Below are 24,978 nucleotides of genomic sequence, written 5' to 3'. Positions count from 1 at the left end.
CAAAGCTTGATAATTTCCATGAGAATGTGGTTACCAAAGCTAGAACCCATAGAATTGTGGACAACAAGGGTTTGAGAAGACCATGGAAGTGTTATCGCATATGCCAAAAAGTACCATTCAAGGACAAACTTGAGAGGACACCAAGATTTTGAGAAGACCATGGAAGTGTTATTGCATATGCCAAGAACTACCATTCTAGAATAAGCTTATGGGATGACTATCTACTATAGGTTGCCGGAATGGCTTAAGTCAAGAGGCCTTGGTTGTTTTGGTAAGGTGAAAAATCCCATTTTGAAGCTAGTGGGATTACAAGGGGGAACGCACATAGTTTTTGGCTTATGGATGAAAGGTAAAGTTAAATGGTCCTTCTTCCGAGTTTATCTTCTCATTGAAACTTTGCTAGGGTTTTCTTTAGACTTGGTCTCTCAAATTCCTTTCTACAAGGTGGCAGATCCCATGGAACAAAGTAACTACATAACCACCAGGGTGATGCATACTATGACTACATGCAAGTCCATGGAGAACTTTTGTAAATAGCCAGAGCGTGGGGACTTGATCATTTTAGACATAGTTACTCCACTTTGAATCATGTTTTGACTTTGAGGACAATTATAGAGGAGGCACATGCCAACTTGAAAAAGCGTATTCTTATTCTGTAGATTCTCACAAGGCAATTTCCATGTAAAAAGGTCTTTTGATCAGGAGGTTCAACTTCAAGATATGTCGACAGATTATCAAAACTCTACAGGGAATGTTTAAGAAGATCAAAAGCAAGGTTGAAGTCAAACAGGGCTATTCGTTATCTGAAAATATTCTCTTTTGGAATACTCTTGTTATCTTGTAACGCACTCTTTATCAAAACCTTCTTGAGCAAAAGGATTTGGAGTTAAACCTCAACAAAATCAAGATGAGGAATGATTACACATAAATTCACATATGAATGGGAACCAACAGAGGGGGACACCCACATATACTTGGTTTTTTTCTTGGCCAACTGTTACCAAGGGGGAGGTTGTTGAGTCTTGCCTTCCAAAACCCACTTTTGCAATCCACACACAAAGAGTTTTACTCTATGGTCTGCCAAATAACTATTTATGGGACACCATTTTGGGAGCCTGGCCTTGATTGAAAAGAGAGGGCTTGAAGCTTTTCTACCTTTGATTTGAAGAGCATGAAGTTTTTCTTTGGTGGATGATTATGTATATAGGTGAGTATGCATGCTTGTTTGCATGGAGATTCATGAACACAATTTTTCTGGTTGCCCTTGTTTTCCTTTCATTATGTTTTGCAGTTTGCCATCATTGTAATCCAAGCTAAAACTTGAAATATTGATGTTCCCTAATGAAGAGACATAATCCACAGTAAAGGTGCTTCAATGAAATCCATAGACTATAAACACTGTCGTCTAAATGAAACTCATACACCTCATGACTAATCAATGAGACCTTAAAACAGTTTTACTAGAGAATCTAATGGATGTAATGTGCCACAACAAACCGAATCTCATAGTAAGACCAGCATCTGAACATGTAATACTCCCCCCTCTCCTACCATGCATAACCATGCCTCCCAAGGGAAACTACTTGAGAGAGATCTTCTCCTCTTACTAAGGCAGAAGATTCAAATGGTCATTATGCAATGTAGAGGGGTAGGGTCCGACATGCTAGCTTCAGGAAAATAAACCCAAATTCTTGTGCTAACCACTCATGGTTCAACTAGGTAGTCATATATGATATGCAATCAGAACGTCTAGCCTCGTACAAGAGGCTCAAAAACGTAATGCTGCATCAATCTCTTGCATACTATCTTCACAAGCCACCCTTTGTGTAAGTACTTTTGTATCGTCAGCGGTTGCACATCATTAACATAACTCTTGATTAACAATTAAATTTTGCTACCATCACAAACACAACCAAAACATCTGGCCTTGTTAGCTTTTCTAAAGTTAAAACACCGATATTTGAATTTTGATTTCAGAACAGCACAGGATGATCTGCAAAAATTAAAATTAAAAAAATCACTTTAGCCCCTAACATCCACGCACACATGCTTCAAAATACATTATTCAGTTGCATGTACGATACCATTCTGATTTCATGAACACCTCTGAACCCTGAGTCACTTGTAAATGGGTAGGGGTTCACGCAAAATGGGAAGTGATCTGAACTCATATAGCTATCACTCACTACCCATGTAGCTATCACTCAGTATCTTGAACCTGCTTACAGAAATGCATCATTTACAGTCATTTCTAATTACATTGCAACAAGATCTGCTTATCAACTGCCCCTACAGGAGTTTGTTTTACTACACGCAACCATGCATGTGCAAGATACACTGCTGAAGCACACATCACCTACCGCAGCCATCATAAAGGAGAGAAAATCACTTCCAAAAAGACCTCTACAAGTGTCACTCTTTCTGATTTTCAAATATATGAAGGTGCCACCCTTTTTGAGGCTGCTCTTTGTGCTGATGCTTTGCTATCATGTCTGAGCCTTGGGAGCTTCCAATGGCATGCTTGAGATCAAATGGAACGCTTTAACAAATATTATGTTCCCTTTCACCAAGATGTTGTTCGAGTCCTGCGAAGAGCACGTCTTGGTCTTTGAGGCTGGCTCGTAACTGGTACAAGGGTCTCCATAAGCTGCAAAATCCAGAAGAGGCTTAAACAACTATACAACAAAAGAAGAGAGAAAACAGGATCAAAGCCATTCATAAAGGAGGCAATCATTTAATACCAAGTATTTCATGGCCAAGGATATGCTGCAGCCCCATAGGCACACCTAAATGATTGAGCCAACAGTAGCAAAGTTACAGCTAGAGGTGATGATGGAGCTGAACGACCTTGGATCATATTTTCAATTAATGCTGGGAGGCTACGCATAGTAACACAGCACTATATGAGCAGGTCATATGTATAACACGGACTCTTAAACCAAGTATTCCTTTATTCCTCATCAAAGTATGACATAGAAATACATATTGGTTCTATTTTCAAGCTCAAACTCCGATGCAACTGGCAGCTAGACAAGATGGTGTGTACTATTGACTGGTCTCAGGCTATGATGCTTTCAAACATAATCTCAGTATGTTCAAACTGCGATGCTTTATCCAATCACCTTTTTCTTTTTTCAAGAAAATATCCTTCATTAGTCATAAGAGAGAAATCTCCGCATAAAGGCAACTACAAAAACAGCCACAGGAGAGGTAAAATGAAGAAAAAAAACAGAGGAGAGGGAAGAAAGGAGGGGGGGATGTGGCGCTGCTCCCTCTTGGACTGGCCACTCTCGGAGGGAGACTACATCGGGGGAGGGGAAGGAAAAAACCCCACAGGCTTGTAGTCCCAAATCGGTCCATCACCCTCTCTAGTGAGGAAAGGGCCCAGACTCCAACTGCGTAGAAAGGTGGCCCAGCACCGCTGCATCTAGATGCTCTGAGTCACTTGTGAGCGCTTGTGAGGCGTTCCCAACATCCTCGCAAGGTGTGGATGACATCTAGCCAAATGGAACTGATCACCTCTGCCGAGGGAGCAGAGGCGCCATGAATGGCCTCTCTGCATCTCCTCGACCACCAGATATGCCAAGCGGTGGTACTGCAGATGATCTCCCATCTCTGACAGACTCCAATCCCCGGGGTCCACTATGTAATCAGGACCGCTGAAGCTAGGATGACCGATATCCGAAAGTGGGTGAACTGAAGGGCAAGGCCGGCAGTGCCATCCTTGTAATGTAGGGCTGCGCCCTCCTCCGTAGTACAAGCAATCGCACCACACATGATAAAACAGAGGGTGCTTGGCCCGGATGTGAAAAGCTTGAGGATCCTCCACCAAACCTATTGGGCCTTTGGGCACTCCCAAAGGCAATGTCACTGAGTCCCCTAGAGGGTGCTGCAGCAGCTGCACAAGGAGGGTTGGCCCTCGATAGCAAGCCAGGGAACCAACCACAAGGTTGCCAAAACCCAAAGGAAAGAGTTACCTTCCAAGGGCAAAAGCTATCCCAGAGCCTATGCCAAAAGTCTGCAAGGAAATCATGAAGTATGCCCAATGCTTGCCAGTGTGCTGCAGCCACCGGGGTGCCGGCCCACGTGAACCCAGTACTAGTAAAAAGGGATGCTTGAGGGATGCTTGAGGCCTCTGGACTGCAGGTCGGATCCCCCCAGTGCCACTCTCTTGGATCGCACTTGTGGCGGGTGAAGGGGCGAGTCCCCAAGGCCAAAGTCACCGCGTCGGGTCATCAGCTACCTTCACAGGGGAAGGGTTGATGTACCACCGGCAGTCGTGGAAGCCCACAATCCTCACCCGCTGGGGGAGCGAAGGGTCATCTGTAAGTCTCCTCCTGGAAGAAGGTATTTCTGATCCCCTACAATGGGGGGAATCTTCCTCGATGCCAAAGGTAGCCAAAGGATTTTCTGAGGAAGCATGGAATCAAGAGACAGTTTACATGCAGATACACTTCGCAACAAAATGGTGTTGCAAAAAGAAAAAACAAGCACATTTGTTAGGAATAAACCTCGCCAACTCGGTGAGTCAGTCAATAACCACCCAAATGGCATTATTCCCCTTCAATAACCGTTGACAGATACAAATGGCATTATTCCCCTTCAATGTTCGTGATAATCCAACCCCCAAAATCCATAGAAATACTTGGCCATTTCTTTTCAAGTATTTCCAATGGATACAATAAGCCACCATGTCTCAAGCGCTCAACTTTATTAACCTGGCATTGTTGACAATTTCCAACATATTGCTCTCTACTTTCGACGAGCTTTTCTCCCCCTCAACTCTTTAAGGAATTACAAAAGTACTTTAGAGAAGAGTTATCCACATAAACCACAAAAGTAGAGCCATAAAAATATGTCTCCACTTCTTCAAATGCATGAATCACAGCATAAAGCTCTTTCTCATGCGTTGGCCATTAAATTTGTGGGTTAGTTAGCTTTTTACTCTCAAAAGCAACCAACCTAACTTTACTTGGATCCACAATTTAGAGCATAGGAGTTGTAGTAACCTCATGTTTCACTTCATTGAAACATTAGAATGCAGCCCTGAAAAATGGTGAGAATATGAAAATTTTCTTTGCTTTTGAGAGTTGCCGTTAGAACCATAGTAAAACAAAGATCTCTTCTCGCACAAAGGTTTCTAGCTTGCTGAGCACAAAGAAGAATCTCTACCAAAAACTGTCAAGCATGGCAAAGTTTAGAACATAAAGAGAGCCATCCAAAAACTAATGATGTGCAGTTCAAAATAAAATCAACCTCCATCAAATTCTTGATTAAATGTAAGAAGCATGCAGGTCTCAAATACCTGTTTTCTCCTCCTTTTTGTCACTTCAGCCTGTAATATCACAATATCAAAATGATATGAGTCCTAGTGCAAATGAATAAGTAGAAAAGATTTGAGTAAAAATATGAATGATTTTTAAAGCAAGTAACCATTTGCAACTTATAAATTCTGAAACATGCCATCAGCCTTCCTATTACTTCCTATGTGCATCTTAGTTTGAACCATGAGCTTGATACAAGTCACAACAATTAATCCCAAAAAAAAGGCTTCTGCAAACACTTGAGAAACAGGGCTGACACATGACACAAAAAATATATAAACAAGTAAATGCACTTGTGGTCATATATGCATAGAGGATCCCAGCTGAGACACTTGCTTGAGACAAGTACAGCACATTGTTTGCTTAAATTCGGTGGAATGAAATGTTGGCCCACATCCTCACTTGCTATCCCCATGGAGATAATGGTAGAAATGCTGTTGATTACATCATTGGGTCTGTTAGAAAACATAGGGGCCAAGGAGGAACAAAGCAAGTGCTAGAATTTATTGATAATAATCAAACTAACTAATACGTAGAATAAGCAAGGAAACTCATAAGAATCTCTCGGACTAAAGGTAAGACACTCTATCACACAATCACTCTTACACACCTCACACACTCTCAAACCATTCAACCTTGCACACATTTGAACACACACTAAAACACATGCTCTTATTGGAGCTTATTATCTCAACAGCCCCCCATAAGCAAGCAATAGGACACACATGGACACTCCCACAATCTAGCAAACGGTGCACTTTCATGCCACCCATAAAAGTGAACCCTTGCCACTCTCAAAATTGTAAACTCGAGTCACACCAACCACTCCAACCTAGGTGAACACCTGCCACCCAACACAACACTGAACACATGCCACTCAACCACAATGGACACTTGATACTCCTCTCTTGCATGCCACTCATGGCAACTCAACACTCATAGTATACAAGCGCCTCATCTCGGACACTACTCAACACACCCAATGTGTAGCTCTCCACCACTTTGAGCCTCATCATGACCTCCATGCTTAGGCTAATCCTCGGTGTAAGGTCTCCACATACTAAGCCCAAGGATCAACTGATCTAAAACCAAAACCCTAATGAGATTCCAGAGACCCGGCATCGTACGCATTGCATGACCGCGATAGATTGTGGCTTGACTCACAACCCAATCGTAGAGCCCTCCGAACTCACCCGCAAGCTTGAGGTCTGATTGTTGTGAGCCTCCTTGGTACTAATGGCCTCAACCTAGCGTCCCATACCACTAGGTCGAACCACCCATTGCACCTCCCCTTTGCAGCTCCATGTCCATGAGGTCTTGCACGCCCCTAGTAGCCCTCCTGGCTACTACCACATGGATACCTCCATAACTCATAAGTTTCCCCAAATCACTTATATAGCAATAAGCTCACTATAATTGGCCCTTGCTTTATTTATAAGCTTTCTTGCTTATGTATAAGCTTTTAGCCATTATTAGTCCTAGGATGTTAATTATCAATTCTTGACCTCATCTTGCTAGCGCCCTCAACCTACGTGTGAACCCTCCAGGTCCCACGCCCTTTTTAAGCCCTACCCCTAGCCTGGGTTAGTCCACATCCCTAGCCCTAGGTCTACTACCTCTTACCTAGGCTAGTGTAAGACTCCTCTTGTAGACCCTGAAACAAAGATCCAATTGCTTACTGTCAATCCAACTTTCATCCAAGAATCGAATCCAGTAGACAATCTAGTCTTCAAGTGCAACAAGCTCTACCATAACCACCCATAGCACAAGTTAACTGTCATACCAAATGGCATCCTGCATTAGTTGTCGGCAAACACTAGTCCATTAATGCACAAATAAGTCCTAGTTCCATATACTTCCAATACAATATTCCAACCACAAGATCTCCCACGTTCAATCCTCATCTAAGATTGAACAAAGATTGTGTTTTCACACATAACCAGTAGATACTCATGTCTACTTTATGACAAGAATAAAACTCCCCATCAATTTCTATGTATGTCCCATGTCCTTGAATAGCTTGAAGACGACATATGACTTCCATCTACTTTTCACCCCACCAAATTGGAAGAACTTAAGATTACCAAATGTCCACACAATCCCATTAATAGAGATCCTCAAGGACAATGGTTATAACATATTCTATCCCTAACATGTCCATGGGTTACACCCCATTGAACACATGGAAAATCCACATGACTCCAAAATCCTAGAATCAAAATAATCTCATGGAAATGCATCCAGACTCCACCCTAGAGTATCTCTAACTATTGTGGGATCCAACCACATATACAAAGTTAGTATATCAAACAGTCCAACTGTCAATGGGTCTAGACATTCAATCTAAGACCGATAAGTTCCAAACTTCTCATCTCTCTCATGTACAATTCCGAGCTTGCCTCATGCATCAATACGCATCAACATCATTCGGCCATCACGAGAGAGCGTGTGATTAATCATAAAACTTGTCGCCCTACAAGTGACATGCCAATGCTCAGACAACCAAGAAAGTCCCTTATCTTGTTGTCACTCACAGACTCGCACTACTCCTCATAGTTACCAGAGGTTAACTATCCCAAAGCATAGAGTGTCCTAACAAGAAACCCATGAAGCCTCAAGAGATCCTACATTAGAATACACCCTAGCATCCGATACCACCAGATCACAACCCACGTTAAGCATGATCATAGCTGGAATGGCCAACTTTCCCTCCTACAACCCAACCTTGAAGCAACCGAATTTCGACCAAAACACCAAGGTCAAACCTTAGGTCAACCGGAAGGTCAATCTAATCCATGCAAAGTCAAAGATGAAAGATACCACCATGTTCAAACTCCAATGATCAATCCTTCTCCTTGGCTTCCGTAGTCAGCTCTACTGGCTATCTAAAAGCCATCCAAAGACCTTAGGCATCTTGGATTTAGACCATCACCACAAGATAGCCTAACTCGACAATCTCTCTTGGGTTATGCCAATTTTCGACAAGACTACCTGCCACCTAGTGGCTATCCGGATAACATGAAGGTTTCATGGTAAAACTTGGTATACCCTCTTCACCATTTTGAAAAGAACTATCCACTCATGTGGAAGAGTATAAGCATGCAGTAAATTAGATTCCATCAAAGTTCGGCAAAGACCTCAAAAATTAAAGATTATTAATTAGGGGTTTTACAAAAAAATACTTGAAAATATGCATCGCGGCTTAGGGTCTGTGAAGTCAAGACTATTGAGCCATTCCTAGACCCACCAATGTGTGCGAATTCCGACCTGAATCCCACTTAACAAAAGCCTCCTAACACACCCTTCTTGTTGGCTCATATATCTCCGTCTTTTGCAGGTCAGTGGGCAGTATTTTCTTCATGATGTTATCAGGCAGTAACGACATGGAGTCAGTCGACAATGATGACTTCGAGCAAGTAAAGGGGATGGCTAGGATTTTACCCACCACCAGCATCAAGATTGGAAGATAAACAAGAGCGCGTTATCCAGGATCCCCACAAGGAGGAAAGTGTTAGGTGGCAGGCCCAAGGTTGATGGGAAACGGGTGGCCATGGGGTTGTCAAGACTGAATTTATAGGGGTATTGAGGTAATAAAAGCACCCTTGCTTTAGTTTTGAGCGTTTTGAAAAGTCGAAGCTTAAAATGAAGCCAGCTCCTGCTTCAGCACAAAAAAAAAAGCTCACTTATGCCTTTTTTTATTCATGCTTTTCCTCATTTTATGATTCATGCCTCATTTAGCTTTCCTTCTCCCACACAACCCCCTACGTCCCTATGTGCGCATCCAGCCATGTAGGCGGCCCTCTCCTTTGCTCATTGTCAACCCACGCGACTGCCCAGCTTTACCATGCTGCCCAGTCCTCTGTGTGCACTACCCAAACCCCCGCACTGCACTCTGTGCCCTGCGCGTGACTGCCCAGGTTGTTGCCTATTGTCCTACCCTGCACTCAGTGCCCCACGCACAGTGCTGCAGCATGGCCTCTCTTGGCTGGGCTGGGCTGCCAGCTTTGGGTAGGGCCCCCATGGCTGAACCTGCCTTGGTTATTCAGGCCACTGATGGCTGGTCTATGCGCAAGCCTTCTGGCCACCCTACAAGGGCCCCATCATAGGTTTGGCAATGGGCTGGCCCCAGGCCATAACCCTAGCAGCCCTAACCCTAGCCCCTCCCATGGCGACTCTACCAACACACCCGCCTGCTTTGGCATGGCTGCTCTCTAGCCACCTTCTGCAGGCACCTCCAGGCCACCCAATTCACCCCCTGTTGCCTCTTTAAGGGCGCCACAGTTGTCCCTTTGTTGCACACAAGACCACCCATCCGGCTGTTATCTGCTAAGATAACAAGCCTATAGGTACCTTGTCACATGATTACAACACGGACAAAAACGTGCAGCCCCAAAGGATATCATGATTACCTTCATGCCTGAGACAACAACCAAGGGGGAAAAGCTAGGGTTTCATGGACAAACAACATGTTGTCCAGGCTGCTCCATAGGTGCGATTCTCCCTTTCTTTCACCTTTGCACATCCATGCAAAGGTCCCATGGCTTTCTTGCTAAATTTAGCCTGCGTGAGGGTACTATCTTGTACATCCTCCATGGCTCGAGTTCTATCTTGTCAAATTCAGGCTCTGATACCAATGTAAGGTCTCCACAAACCAAGCCCAAGGATTAACTGACCTAGTACCGATGACCTAGAACCAAAACCCTGATGAGGTTTCATGACCCGACGACATCGCATGACCATAATAGATTGTGGCTTGGCTCACCACCCAACATAGAGTCCTCCGGACTCATCCCCGAGCTTGAGGTCTGATTGTCGTGAGCTTGCTTGGTACCAATGGCCCCAAAGGTGCAGATTCTCTACATCAATCGGCTATTCACACTTGAATGAGTTAATTGACTCATGCAACCAAATGTCCAAGGCTTTTCCTCTTTTATCCTCTTGATCCTGAACTGCTTCACAGGTGCGCTCTTGAAGGAACCTAGATATGCTCATCAGCAGGACAAACCCCCAAAATTTCTAGACACTTTTCTCCTATTCCCTCAATCTTGTGACTGCTTACCTCTGAAAAGCCCTACATACACTCATCACAAGGACACAGAACCTCATGATGCAGCAGGCCCTTGCCTTAACTGCATAATAATCACTGAACCTATGCAGAATGACAAGGTCATGAAAATGAAAAAGCATTTGCACAGTAAAGGATAGAATAGGCAGTTAAACCTGTTGCTGTAATAACTTAGCATTCTCCTCCTTTAATTGTGTCACCTCAGATTCCAGCTCCACTGTGTATGCCTTCACAAAAAACACCACAAGAATGATGGCCTTAGCAAGACCTGAGTTTCCAAACTAACAATTCACAAAGCAGTAGAGCTTGCCTGTTTTCTTGCTCTGGACCGGGCAGCAGACTCCCTATTCTTGATCATCCGTTTTTGTCGTTGTTCAATCGACTTTTCTTCATAAACATCAAGCGGCCATTTTCTATCAGACACTGCCAGTGCTGATGATAGGGCTAGACTGCCCGGACCAACACCAGTGGCTGTATCATAAGGTGCATCCAGAACATTGGCAGCCGTAGCAGGCGGCAAGCTAACAGCAGCCGGGGCAATCAACCTTCCTGCAAAAGCTGCCACTGCAGCCTCCGCTTGTTGTTGTTGCTGATGTTGGTGTTGCTGCAGCAGCTGTTGATGTTGGTGTTGAAGCAACTGTTGGTGCGGCATGGTGCTTTTCAGTTGGAAGTTCAACCAGTCTACCTGCTGCGGAGCCACATGAGATGCTTGCATAATATCTGCCTGTGTGCTGTTCACCAGACCTGCGTTAAGAGTCACAACACTGTTGCTACTATTGGCAGAGGGTTCAACTTCAATCTCTTCTCTCACAACTCCTGCTTTTGCCAAGAAATCCTCCAAAGTTGTCTCTGCCATGGTCATCTGGCGTTGCTGGATGTTTTCTGCAGCACTGCGATCGCCAGAGCGGTGGATTTCCTTCCATACCTCATCCACGGTCTTGCCTGTTAAGTTCCTGGGCAGTGACAGGCTACTCTGGCGCTGCAAGCCTGCTGGTGGATGAGGGGCGCTTCCGGTTGAAGAAGAGCCATTACCTTCGATGACACCTGACATGGCAGCAGCCATGGCCTGGCTTTCCTCCACAGTCCATATATTCTTAAGGAACTCCTCCATGTTCATGGAGCCAAAGTTCTTGCCTGGCTCATTGACGGCATTCTGAAGCTCCTCGAGTGTGAGCGTGTAGATCGAGGTTTGGCGATTGATGGAGGAGAGGGATGTCAGCGGGGTTCGCGGGGGACCCGGAGTGTTTGCTGTGGCAGTTTTCATCTCTTCCCAGTGTTCCTGTCTGTAGGCAGATACTGCTTCTTCTCACGATGCAGCTCGTAATTTTGAGGCAAGTACTGTGCAGCCTTTCTATAGGATCAGGCAAGCCTGTTTGTTGTAGCCATGTGGAATTTCATACAGCAGCACCAAATGATACTGAGGGAGCAGAGATGATCATGCGTTGTCTTTGAGTGGACGATCATATTGTACTAGTTATGGCGTTCTCAAACAGTTGTGGCTTCAAAGGCCCAGTTAATGCTGTGAAAATCAATTGTACATGTAAGCAAAACCTTGTTCTTGAGGCTGTGTGCTTCTGCTAAGGCCGTTCATCTATGCAGGTGTCCACCTGCTCTTTCTGTGTTTTCTGATGAATCAGAAACCCTAAAAGCGGCCAGGAAAACACCTGCCGTACGTTGCCAAGCTTGTAAATCCTAATCAGGTCACGATTACAACTATATAGGTAACTGCAAATCAAGTTGAATATAGGACATGATCTGCTGCGATTGCTTACCTAGACTTCGCCCTAGATTTGTTTATTATTTGCGGAATTGCAACATGAAACGCTTTTCGGGAGCTTTCTGCCATGGCCAGGTGAACCTAGTTCCAACTTCTGCGTGGGATATTCCCCCTACAAAGCGAAACGCGTGACCTTTATTGGACTGCAGACTGTGATGAAATGTGGTCGCGTTCACATGTGAAAAAGCCCGGGCCCACCAGCCCGCCCTATTGGGCCCTCAGCACTATTTGGGCTGCAGTTGGGGGTGGTTCGTACCTTGTGATTGCTGGTGGAGACAGGCTCGTGCTGCACAGTTGTACTATGTTCGGAAGGCCAAAAGCGCGGCGTACGGCCACCTCCCAGATGATGATTTCCCTCCAAAACGAGTTCAAGTCCTAGCCATTCTCTGGAAAAGTGCTATGTTAGCGTGCCTATCCCTGGACTTTGTCCATCCTCCGTGTGAAGCACCGCCACTATGGGTCCCCATCTCGAATGATCTCTTTCTCCGGCTTATAGAGAAAAGCGGGTCATATCCAAGTCGATCCTTCTTCCATGTGTGTGATTTTAAGCACCTTAGGCCAAACGAGCTTGATTTGCATTCAAGGCCGAGGATTAAAGCACCTTTGGCCTCAACCCAGAAGAAGGAAGAAATTCAATCAAGCTCCCTTGGCCTAAGGTGTTTAAAATCAATCTCAACCTTAAAGAAGGAAGTTCATCTATTCAAATGTTTAGCGTGCATGTATGTGTGTACGTGTGTATGTATGTGTGCTTGTGTGTGTGTGGTGTACACATGTGCATATGTGTGTACGTGCATGTGCACACATGTGTGTGTGTCTAAGAGAGAGAGAGATATGTGTGTGTGTGTGTGTGTGTGTGTGTGTGTGTGTGTGTGTGTGTTTTGTATGTGTGTATGTTACTATTATAATTGTGGAGGAGTTCAATACTTTGATTCAATTGAATATAGGTACGTATAAAGCTAGGAATTCTGATGATGATGAACTTTAGTAGGGCACCTCCATTCACATATAAATAGCATCAAACTTTACTATAATTATAGAATTATCAATGTGAACAAATTGTCTAGGTATTGAACATCCATAAAAATCCAAGATATGCTATTTTCAACCATTCCATTGAAGCGATTCCAAAAATTGCAATATAATTAATGGACATCCTCAAAGTATTTGTCTTTTTCAATTTGGCATTCATATTATTAGAGAACATTATATAGGATCCTCTAGAGATCGTCAAAGGGCTCCCCTCCAAATACATGTGTATTTTTCTTCTTTGGCATTGCTTTCATATGCACTTGTTGAACGTACATTGAGGAGCCTTTGAGCCATTTTCACCTTCAAGATATCTATAAGAAAATGCATGTTCATGCCCACCCCCATCACTTTGGTGCTTCATACTCATATCATAAGTAGAGGATATTAAAATCATCATGTATAAGAGATTGATTTTTGTCCATGGCATAGTCATGTCTATTCATGTTTCGATGATGGGTCCAACATAAGTCATTTGAAGCGGTGGTTGGTGAGACTGAAAAGGCAGTGGCTGTAGTAGTGACAAATGAGAAAGGCTCTTAATTAGGCCAATTACCTTAGTTTTGCAAGAAAATACGGCTTGTATGTTATAATACAAATAGCAAAATCTTTAGAAGACAAGAGTAGGCACAACTTGGAAAATGAAAAAGATGAAGAACAAAATTGGCTTAGTATTGCAAAAGTCACTGCATATGCTTCCAACCTATGTGCTTTGATTGATGAGAGCTAAGTCATTTCAAGTGGCAGTTGGTGAGACTAAGAAGGTTAGTGACAAATGAGAATGGCTCTTGATAAGGGCCAATTACCTTAGTTTTGTGAGAAAATACGACTTGTGAGACTAGGCAGAATAACTTGGAAAAAAAAAGATGGAGAGAACGAGCCTAAGTTACTGTTGCAAACCAATGATCGCATTAGCTTCCCACTAGTGTGCTCTGATTTTCGATGACATTCTAGAAAGACATTGATAGGATTGCTTTTAAAGCCATCCAAGATCATCTAAGTGCCCATTCAAGGCCCTTTAACCCAAGGACAATGTATCCTAAGAAAATCTCCCTCTACCCTTAGTGCAGTTAGATATAGGAATATTATTCCTCTCATGATCATACCGTGTTTACGTGTGACCATAATAATTCCTTCTAAACGCACTCTAATCAATATTAATATATAAGTGCAAGCTTATGAGAGTAAAAGAGTGGCTTCTCTATGGATGTGGAGAATTTGAACTTCAAAATTAGGTGTGGTTTGGATTTTCAATGGACACTTTTATAAGCAACCAAACATAGAAAGAACTAATGTGGGCAAGAATTTGTTGAATATAGTTTACTAATAATAAGGTACTTTACTATTACCAATTGTAAATCCAAAAAGTTAGAGTGGTTTTCCTAACGTCCATGTCTTAAGACTAGATACACTTTCTAAAAAATCCTACTTTTCTTTCAACAATTTGTGGCTTTTAAAAGCTAATAATTTAAATACACTATTTAAAATGCATAATACTTCAATGTCAAGCTAGCAAGCATTGTTTAAATGTTCTTTTACCATAAAATCCACACAATGTGCAAGAAAGAATAACGTAATATGAGGCATGTCACATTGTGAATTCTTTAAGATACCTTCTTTTCCAAGCTAACACATCACTATCTTTTAAATCCAAGTTTAATATCTAATGAAAAGGATCATTGCTTTTAGTGCATTATTTTTTTAGTATCTGTCATTTCTTCTATTATCATGGTGGCATTGGTGTGTTGAATAATAATTAAGTATGTCACAAAGATGTTCTCAATTTATCAAAGTAAGCATCGTCTCTAAGTAACTAGCCAATGTTTCACAATTGAAAAGTAGTTATCTAGCTTTTGCTTACAATTGAATCTAGCATGTTTATTGAGCAATATTGAAAAATATAGATAGCTTCATTACGTAGACTTGTGATTATTATAAATGAAATTCATAAGATCAACAAACAAACCCTCTAGAAAGGTGTTTAAAAAGAGTTTTTTTGCGTATCACAGGGCCGAGGGGGGGGGGGTTTGATGCGCGTGCACTCTTTGTGTGTTCTATAAATATTAGTGGCTTCAACAAGTTTAATATTCTATAAACTTTCATAGAGAGGGGTACAAATGTCATGGGTTCTCCTTGGATTAAACACAATAAGTACTTTATAAGGTTTTGTTCTTTATATTATGCCATTATTTTCAATAAGTCATTATATAAGTTGAGCATGCTACAATGAGGTAGGGAAGAGCTACCATATTACCCAAAATAAAACTATCATCATGATCGATGGCTTACATATGTTGAAATATACAAGTGAATAGGGTGTGTGTGGGAACAAGCTCTTGGATAGAGGCTGTAAAAGAGGAGATGTAATTGTGAAAGAACCTGTGAAAAGGTGAGAAGAATCTACTGGGAGAGAATAATGGGTAGCATGAGAGAATTTAGGAGTGTGGAGTTATTCTGGGAGATATTCAGGGAAAAGAGAAGAGGTGGAGAGAATCAGGCAAGAGGTGGAGATATTCAGGGAGTGAATCATGGAGAAATCAATGGGATTAGATGCTTGATGTAAACTCTATAAATTGAGGCATAGCCCTAATGAGAATTTGCTGAGTATCCATGCCTACATTAATCTATCTGCTAATTATTCACTAATTACGTCTTAATCATTTTTTAATCACTTTGTTAATCATGTTGATTCTAGTGTTTGATCCACCATAGCTCATCATTTTGCTCAAATTTCAACATGGTATCAGAGCCATGCCTAGAATCAACCAGATTTATGAGCCTATTAGTGAATTAATTAGGATTAGTAAAATAATTAGCAAAAAATCAATTTTTTAGTAAGCTTTCATCTTCCCCTTCACCCCCAGCCAGTGGAGGGTCTCTAGCACCTTGCACACATCAAATTAGGGCAAGCCCTTCTAGCATATGGTAGCCACTTCAAAGCTCTTCAATCCTATCCAAACAAAAGCGTAAACCGTCAAGCGATGAGGGAGAAATCGCTGTTTTGCTGGGCGCCGTTTTTCTGAGGTATTTTTGCCATTGCTACTTGCTCCAAACAAATTACTTCAATTCCCTTTAGCACAAGGGGTAATCAAGCATGCTCTACAAGCTGGTGAAGTCAGAATTGAGTTTCATCAAGTCTACAGTGAGATCCAAGCTCTTCATCAAATCTGCAGGTGACTTTGGTAAAACAGAGATTAAGCTTTCATTATTTGGTCAAATCTTGTGTTTCTTGGCTTAATCCTCTACTAGACTCATTGCTATTGATGCCTTTGAAAGCATTTGAGCTCATTTGAAGTGGAAGGCACCAGATCTGAGCTCCCCGCATACTCTGTTTTCTGCACACAAACCAGAGCATTAATTTGCTAATCAGTGATTAATCAGTGCTAATCATTGTATTTTGGTGCAATTGAGGGTTCAAATTAACCATTAGGTATCTGATACAGATCCCTAAAGCTTCAGATTGCAAATCGGAGTTGGTTTGATACTCCAACCATCCCGTACAAATTGGTTACCCTTAATTTAGTGTAATTTCTGGAAAAATTGTGCTGATAAAATTGTGAAAATCATCATTTTGCATTTAACCCTTGGTTAATGCCTGTAAATCTCACTCAAATTCAAGATTATTCACAGCCAGAGTTGCATTTAGAATGTGCATGAGAATGAATGCTATACGCATTATGTATTGGGCACATTTTATCAGTGTAAAAATGGGAACAGACACTGCCCTTGTCCAGATTAAGGCAAGAGGTAAGACCTCCCGCATAAATTTGGGTTTGCATTGCATGATGATACAAAATGAACATAAAAAGCCCAAAGGAACTGTCAGCAAAACATTGAAACATGTTGCTCACATGGAGGAGCAAAATGACCTGACGGACGAGCTCATGGCCCCAGCCATGAAAGAAGAAGAATATCTCTTCCCAAGAAGAGGATCCACACCGAGAAGAAGATCTGAAGGAAGACATGGACACGAGAAGAGAAGCTGCCACAAGAAGAGAAGCTGCCCCGAGAAGACTAAAAGAAGAGACGGACGCGTGGACAGATGCTGCCACGAGAAGAAGACTGAAGAAAAGAGAAGATGTGAGGCTCCAAAGAGTGAGGAGCCATGTGAAAATCTCTGAGAGAGAGAGAGAGAGAGAGAGAGAGAGAGACCCCACAACCCAATGTAACCTGCCCCAATAAAGTAAAACCACCTCTGAGCCACCGATGATGTAGGCCACGTGGTAGATGTATGTGTGAGCACTTTAGTCAAGGTCGCGGGCACTTATAGTAGCCTTTGACACATAAAGAGAGAGAGTGTCAAGGACTATGGAGTTTAGGGACTTGAGGCACTGGTCGCCGACTTTCAAGTAAGAAAGAAACTTGATACAGGGTCCAGGTGTGCTGAGATAACTTGAGGGGAGGAGTAGACACTGGTCGCGGACTACCAAGTAAGGGGAGGCAAACTTGGTATAGGGTCTAGGTGTACTAGGAGTATTCACTTGAGGGGAGGTGTTGAAATATACAAGTGAATAGGGTGTGTGTGGGAACAAGCTCTTGGATAGAGGCTGTAAAAGAGGAGATGTAATTGTGAAAGAACCTGTGAAAAGGTGAGAAGAATCTACTGGGAGAGAATAATGGGTAGCATGAGAGAATTTAGGAGTGTGGAGTTATTCTGGGAGATATTCAGGGAAAAGAGAAGAGGTGGAGAGAATCAGGCAAGAGGTGGAGATATTCAGGGAGTGAATCATGGAGAAATCAATGGGATTAGATGCTTGATGTAAACTCTATAAATTGAGGCATAGCCCTAATGAGAATTTGCTGGTTTTTGAGTATCCATGCCTACATTAATCTATCTGCTAATTATTCACTAATTACGTCTTAATCATTTCTTAATCACTTTGTTAATCATGTTGATTCTAGTGTTTGATCCACCATAGCTCATCATTTTGCTCAAATTTCAACAACATAGTTAACATTTAAACCATTCAAACCTCTAGCTTATGAGTTCTCAACATTTATAGAATCTCATGGAGAGACTCAAAGAGTGAAGAAACTTCCATAGTTAACATTTAAACCATTCAAACCTCTAGCTTATGAGTTCTCAACATTTATAGAATCTCATGGAGAGACTCAAAGAGTGAAGAAACTTCCATATAAAATCTTAAAAATATTGAAATAGTATAGCAACTAATTCTAAAGTGGATGCATTTTAGTTATGTTTTGTAACTCTTGATAAAAAACTATTCATGAGTGTTTTCTTAGTTACAAAAGTATACAATGTTCCATGTAAAGTGAGTGTGAGAGTAAGGTAAGGATTATAGCTTTTCTTACAAACCACCACACACACAGACACACACACACACACACACACACATACACACATATAAAGAGAGAGAGAGAGAGAGAGAGAGAGAGAGAGAGAGAGAGAGAGAGTCATGAACCTATAGCACACATGTAAATGGGCCCATGGGTAAAACACTATAAATAGGGCCTTGGGCACATGGATAGAACCTTTTGTTATTTTTACTAATCTTGGACATTCCATTGTACCTTTGGCTCCTACTATGGAGATGGCCATCTATGGTCAAGGCTTATGGCTAGCTTTCAAGCCATCCTCCTGGTGAGAGGTTAACACACTTAGGCCATTGTGTATCTTCCTCTTTGCTACATACACATATGGATTCTCTCTCTTGTTCATCTTTGGCTATGATGCTTGGAAATGCTAATTTCATGTGTAATGGATGCTAGAATTCATCTTTCATGTGTTTGATTTCATCTTTAACTCTAGATCCATTCCATTTGGTATCAGAGCCTTGATTTTGATCCATTTTCAAGGTTTTTTTGGTGCATGAGATTGGTATTTCTTGATTTTCTTGATGTTCTTGGAAATTTTCTTGAATTTCTTGGTCCTTCCTTGGTTAATGCTCCCTAAGCATGCTCTAAATCTGTTGATCTTGGGGGATTAGGAGAGATTTGGTGCTAGAGGCCCCATTTTGATCAATTCTGGTTCCTTTCTTCCCTCTTCTTCTCCTTCACTCAAACCTTAGAACTAGTGGATTTCTTGGCTATTCACTCTCCCTAACATTATTTGATCATCAATGGGAACCTTAATGCCATCTATGGAGGCTTAGCTTGTGTATCTTCACATTATTTTTGGCCGTCAGGCTGCGCTCGGTAGCAGCGCATTTGCAAACATCCTCACGGCTCCATTTGATGATTACCAAGTGCAAGAAGCATAGCCATAGTATTCTAAGCTTGGCACAAAGGGTGGGGATGAAGTTGGAGTCCATTTGCAAGGGTTTCTTGGTGATTTCGTGGGTATGGTGAACTTCCAAAAACAGAGAATAAAGTCTTCAAGAATAGAGGCATTCAAGCAATTTCCTTCATCAAGATCAATTAATGGTGGTTCTAAACACTCTTTGGTAAGTGGCTATTCAACATTTTCCATGAATCAAACCTTCCATTGTAATCAAGGGCAAGTTTGGGGATTCCATGTGTGGAAATCCCTAAATTATAGAAATTAGGGTTTCCTACATGCTTAATTAGCTCATTGTATTGTCTACATGCCAAAAATAGGGGTATATAGCAAACTATTTGCTCTCATTTGCCATTGAGCCATATGTGGGATGCCTTTTTGAAGAGTTTGATGATCAAGGCAAGCATTCATGCCCTTATGATGAATCTATAGCTTACCATTCTCCATTGGGATGCCATTGGTCATTAGAGAAGGGAAATCTTCATCAAATGAATGGTATTATGCATGCAAATGAATGCAATGTATGTGATTCTATGCATTGGAAGAGTTATGGAACCCATGAATGAGCTATTGGCACCAATTTTGAATTGATATGACACATATTCTCATATCTTTAAGCATTGCAAAGGGTATTGGATGCCATTGAGCCACTTATAGCCATCTCAATGCTATGAGGAGTCACATGGAGTGTGGGCATGCATATGAGATTGTGGATTGATCTATTGATCTTGCTTACCCTCTGTGGTGATTGGAGTTGAGTGGTTTTGTTGGATAGAGGGAAGATTCTTGGGATTTGATTGAAAAGCATGAGTCCATGCTTTTTGGTTGTAATGAATGAGTTGTAAAAAGGGCATGAGTCATGCCATGTGATTGTAAGTAATCTTCGTTGCTTTTACATTCAAGCAAAGCACACCACCACATCACAATTGTTCTCACAACTTTCCATTCCTAGCATCTAGTATGTTGTGAGGTACCTCGGGCATTGGAGAGAAGAGGCCCGAGAGGGGAGCATGGCTTGAATCCACCATGCCATGAGTGCCGTGGGGTGGGAATGCGGCATGGTGGAGGATTAGGTACTTGGTGGGAAAGACATGGCCCCAACTTGTGCCTAGAATCAGACTAGGTACGAGGGTGGGAAGAGCTTGGCTAGGAGATTAGCAAGCTCCGACGCGCTTCATCAAAGACATTGGTACATGTATTGCAGTGATCCACTTGGGTTATGCATGGATTTGATGCCTATTGGTCGAGGAAAACATTGGGGCAAGGTGTTATGCAGTTTATGCAAGATGCCAATAAGTGTTGATGCTGAAATTTGATGCTTAGGAGATTGAGATTTTGCTCCTAATACAAAGGAGACCATGCCAAAATTTTTCTAAAATCCTATGCATGGTTGGAGCTATGGGCATTGGTGAGCACATACTATGAGCTTTTGGATGTCAATGGAGTGTTGGATGCTTGAACAAGTGAATTGGGGCAAGCGGGAAGCCATTGGTCACTAAGAAAGTCACTTGGGCAAGTTTTTGCAGAATTGTCAAAACCCTAATTCAGTCAAAATCCTTTAGGACTAAATTAAAGGTGATTACACAAGACCTTAGTACTTCCTTAGACCTACCCAACAAGCCCTTAACCTTTGAAATTGGATATTCCTTTAGGGCAAAAATTAGGGTTTTACCAGGATTGATAAACCCTAATTCAATCACATGGAGTTTATGGTCTCATAGATCTAATCACATAGGCTTGTAGAACTCATCAAGGGCTTCGATTTGAGTAAGAAAGTTTTAAATTCTGATATTTCCAGCTCAAGATATAGCCAAAATACTATTTCAGCCCATATCCTTGAGAACCCTAAACAGAGAGCAGTAGCACACTTCAATTCATTTGGGTCTTTGCAAAGGGGTTTAGAGTATCTCATTAGCTCTCTATTAAGCTATAGATCTCTTTAATCCAACAACCCTACCCTAATCGGTCTCATAGATCTAATCACATAGGCTTGCAAGGGCTTCGATTTGAGTAAGAAAGTTTTAAATTCTGATATTTCCAGCTCAAGATATAGCCAAAATACTATTTCAGCCCATATCCTTGAGAACCCTAAACAGAGAGTAGTAGCACACTTCAATTCATTTGGGTCTTTGCAAAGGGGTTTAGAGTATCTCATTAGCTCTCTATTAAGCTATAGATCTCTTTAATCCAACAACCCTACCCTAATCTATCGCCATTTTTCCAAAAATAGGGATTTTATGGCACGGAAACCCAAGGGACGACCGAGGCGCAATGCATTGGCCTCCGCCGAGGAAGTAGAAGGGGAGGAAGCAATAGAGCATGGAATTTTGGATGTGCCGGAGGAAACTTTTGTGCAAGCTTCAAGAGAAGTGGAGGAAGAAATGAATGGTGGGAGTGTCCCCAAGTATACCCCGCAATGGGGCTAGAATTCTTAGGGTAAGAAAATGGATTCTTTTAATATGTGTGCAATTCTTAGACCTCAGCCAAATTTAATGGTTGAATTAATGAATTTATTTAAGCTCCAAATATTACTTTAAGTGGAGGTAGACATTAATTAACTAGAGTTACAATTAGTTAACTGAATGAGAAGCCTAGATAAGCATGAGTTAGTCATAGTCCAATTAAGTTCAACTAGTGATAGTGGAGTTAGCATGAGTTAAGTGGCCTTGGGCTAGTTGAACTCAAGAGATCTAGTTTACTCAAGATAATGCGAGAGACCTTCCATGCAAAGGTTCAAGTTAAACTCAAGCTTCTATTTTCAGCCAAGGTCCTCCTTTTTGTATAAAAAGGTGCCTTTCTCTTTCATTTTTACACGAGTTTTTCTCTTGGGAATTGGGGGGTACTTGCTCTTCTTTTGATGCAAAAGGTGGGTTATATTGGGGTTTGTGCATAGCTCATTCACCAAGGAAAGAGGAGGGAGGCATGTGCACACAATTCAAGGCCAACTTAGATCAAATTAGAAGAGGAGGGAGGCATGTGCACACAATTCAAGGCCAGCTTACATTAAATTAGAAGAGGTGAGTCCAAGCCTAGACCCCATCCATTTTTTTGAAAGTCCATTCCATACCTTTATATTGGTGATAGGTATTTATAAGTTATATCTTGGGGGTTGATTAGCATGATTAAGGATAGGTTTAGGATCAATTTACGACTAGAAATTGTAACCATCTTTGTCTCTAAAAATTTAGGATCTTTATGGGCCAAGATCATTAAAGATATGCATAATAACCTAGTGTTCTTTACCCTCAATGTAGAAGTAAGCAGCACAAGCCCTTCCATAGTGATTGCAAGGCATGTTCAGAAGCTAATGAAGGTTGATTAGGAGTTTGAGTTGATAATTTCAATAATTAGGGTAGATTTAGGGACTTAAAGGAGAACCAAGAGATTGTTGATGTAAGAGAGTACTATTGTCCCTAAGAATGCATCTAAGTAAATGAATGGGAATAGTTAGGAAGGTGGTTTCCCTTAGGTCATGTGCCTAGAAGAAAACCTTAACTCTTAATGATGACTTTTAGTCATAAGGTAGTTTAGGCCTATAAAGGAAGAAGAAATTAGAGAAATGACTTTAAGGTGGAGTAGATTGTGGTAATTTCTTGCATGGTTCTCCTACTCAAAAGCTTAAGAATAGAAAAGAAAAGTCCTCAGCTATCATTTCAATTCATATTACAAAAAAATTATTTCATAGTCTAAGACCTTAATGTTCACATTGAATTTATGGTACACTCTCCTTTCATAGTCTTCTACCTTTATGTTCTAATACCTATAAGGAAACTAGAAGAGAAATCCCTCTTGACAAGGTCAGAAACCTTAATGTTTAGTGTCATGACACTTAGTTTTAAAGCTTCTTTCATATGACTTACAGGTTTACCCTTTACCTCAATAAGATAGATATTAGCATGGCTCAGTATGAGGTACTTACCATGAATCCATACATCAAGCTTCAATAAAAAGTTCTCTTGATAGATATATGGTTTCTGGTAAGATTGGTAAATGACCTTGGATTAAACATTAGAAGGACCATCAATTCCATAATGAAACTTTAAACAAAACTAGATTTATTTCCGTTGTAAATGAATGAGAAGCTACTTATGAGAAATAGGTATTGGATGATGATTTTGGAACAAAGTACAGAAACCATCCTTTCAGAACAGATGCCGTTTTGTGGATCAAGGTAGAGATTCATATGGAAAGACTAAGTTGTCTTGTCCAAATTGCTGTCGTTTATTTTCCATAGTTGTTTAATAACCATTGATGTATTTGCTTGAAACATATTTCAATGTTTTATGATTTGTTTTTTTGTAAATAGAGATGTTGTGGCATGGTGGCATGTGAAGGTACCACAGAGGTTAGTTGTTTGCCATATGGATGTTATCCACCATGATGGGGTGTGCCACATGAAAGCGGTCACCCAAAACCTTGACCCATCTTAGTTGAATGTGGGTGTGCTCTCAGCATGCCTGGGTGAGGGACGCCAAAGTGGCCTTAGAGCAGAAAGGTTCGGTAGAAGGGCTTAAATTGGCACAAGCAACTCAGATGTGGCCTATGAAGTGACATGCTTGTTGGTTGAGGCTACGGTATGGCCAACGAAAGCAGCTCTTGATGGAAACAAGAGTGGACAAGCGCTCGACAGTCTGACTTCAAGCTAGACAGGCTCCCAGGTCCTATAATCCTAGAGTCTAACTAGGGGATATTATACTCGGATGTGTAATTCCCGAGAACTCGGATGCATAATTCCTGAGTGAGTTGTATGTGTAATTCCCAAGCTACAAAGGTTTATAGTGGGTGAATTTTTATATATCTAATTGAATTCATGAATATACTAAAATGTTTGTTAAATTGCCTTTGGAGGAGTGTGTGTGTACCTATTTTCTAAGGTGTGTGTGAGTAAAATCAAAAGTGATGGGTGGGTGCCTACTTGAACATTGAATGTATAGATTTAGTGTGGTTGGCTGTAGGCTAACCCATAGGTAGGATAGGGTTAGGCTGAGTCCATAAATTTGGGCAATGTGTATGTATGTGTGCATAACAAAAAACAACTTTGGGAGTAGAAAAGTTGACCGTATCGATAAAACTTTGTGTTAGAAGTTATTTGATTAACTTGGAGGAATCACCATGCATTCTTGGTGAGGGAATTTTCCACCAATTCAAAGCCTTGGGGAGCCACTACGGTGATACTCATTGTGTAGATTGTAGGGGAGGCCTCGAGTGAGTCACTTTGCCTTTGTAGAATAGTTTTTTTGCCCAATAGTTTAAAATTAGGGGGTGGGGGTCTCACATTTGGTATTAGAGCTCGGTTTTTGGATTTCAAAATTGAAACTTGTAATGCTGCTACTAGGTTTCTTTTTTAGATGGCTCAATAGAGATGGTTGGGTCGTATTTATTTAGAGTCCTTGGGCTTCCTATTGAGGATGATAGCATAGCATTTACATTCAGTCACCTTCTTACTTCTAGAGGATTAGAGGAGCGGGTAGAGCTCATAAGAAATTTCAAGGACCTATCCTTCTCCACCCAAGTAGAGCGTAAGCATAAGTGGTTGGTTGGACGCTCT

General features: G+C 41.6%; 1 protein-coding gene across 5 annotated transcripts; it reads right to left on the bottom strand.

Annotated features, from left to right (window-relative positions):
- Positions 1 to 1,991: 1,991 nt before the first annotated feature.
- On the bottom strand, positions 1,992 to 12,526 carry LOC147637622 (ABSCISIC ACID-INSENSITIVE 5-like protein 2). 5 transcript variants are annotated; one of them, XM_086799448.1, is made up of 6 exons: positions 12,162 to 12,526; positions 10,700 to 12,081; positions 10,545 to 10,616; positions 5,306 to 5,335; positions 5,010 to 5,178; positions 1,992 to 2,647 (listed from the first exon to the last, which is right to left on the bottom strand). In XM_086799448.1, exons 2-5 carry the CDS (start codon positions 11,651 to 11,653, stop codon positions 5,023 to 5,025), a joined length of 1,212 nt encoding a protein of 403 aa, XP_086655574.1. In that variant the 5' UTR covers positions 11,654 to 12,081; positions 12,162 to 12,526; the 3' UTR covers positions 1,992 to 2,647; positions 5,010 to 5,022. The 5 variants fall into 5 exon arrangements, with proteins under 5 accessions (XP_086655574.1, XP_086655576.1, XP_086655578.1 ...); XM_086799450.1 differs by having other exon boundaries at positions 10,700 to 12,053; XM_086799452.1 differs by lacking the exon at positions 5,010 to 5,178 and having other exon boundaries at positions 10,700 to 12,053; positions 12,162 to 12,316.
- Between the last annotated feature and the right edge of the window lie 12,452 nt (positions 12,527 to 24,978).

The sequence above is a fragment of the Cibotium barometz genome, chromosome 6, assembly GCF_041138505.1.
Source record: "Cibotium barometz isolate CiBa-2024 chromosome 6, ASM4113850v1, whole genome shotgun sequence".
Classification (NCBI taxonomy): Eukaryota; Viridiplantae; Streptophyta; class Polypodiopsida; order Cyatheales; family Cibotiaceae; genus Cibotium; species Cibotium barometz.
Note: the sequence above shows the minus strand (reverse complement) of the source record. Positions and strands in the feature narration are given on the sequence as shown.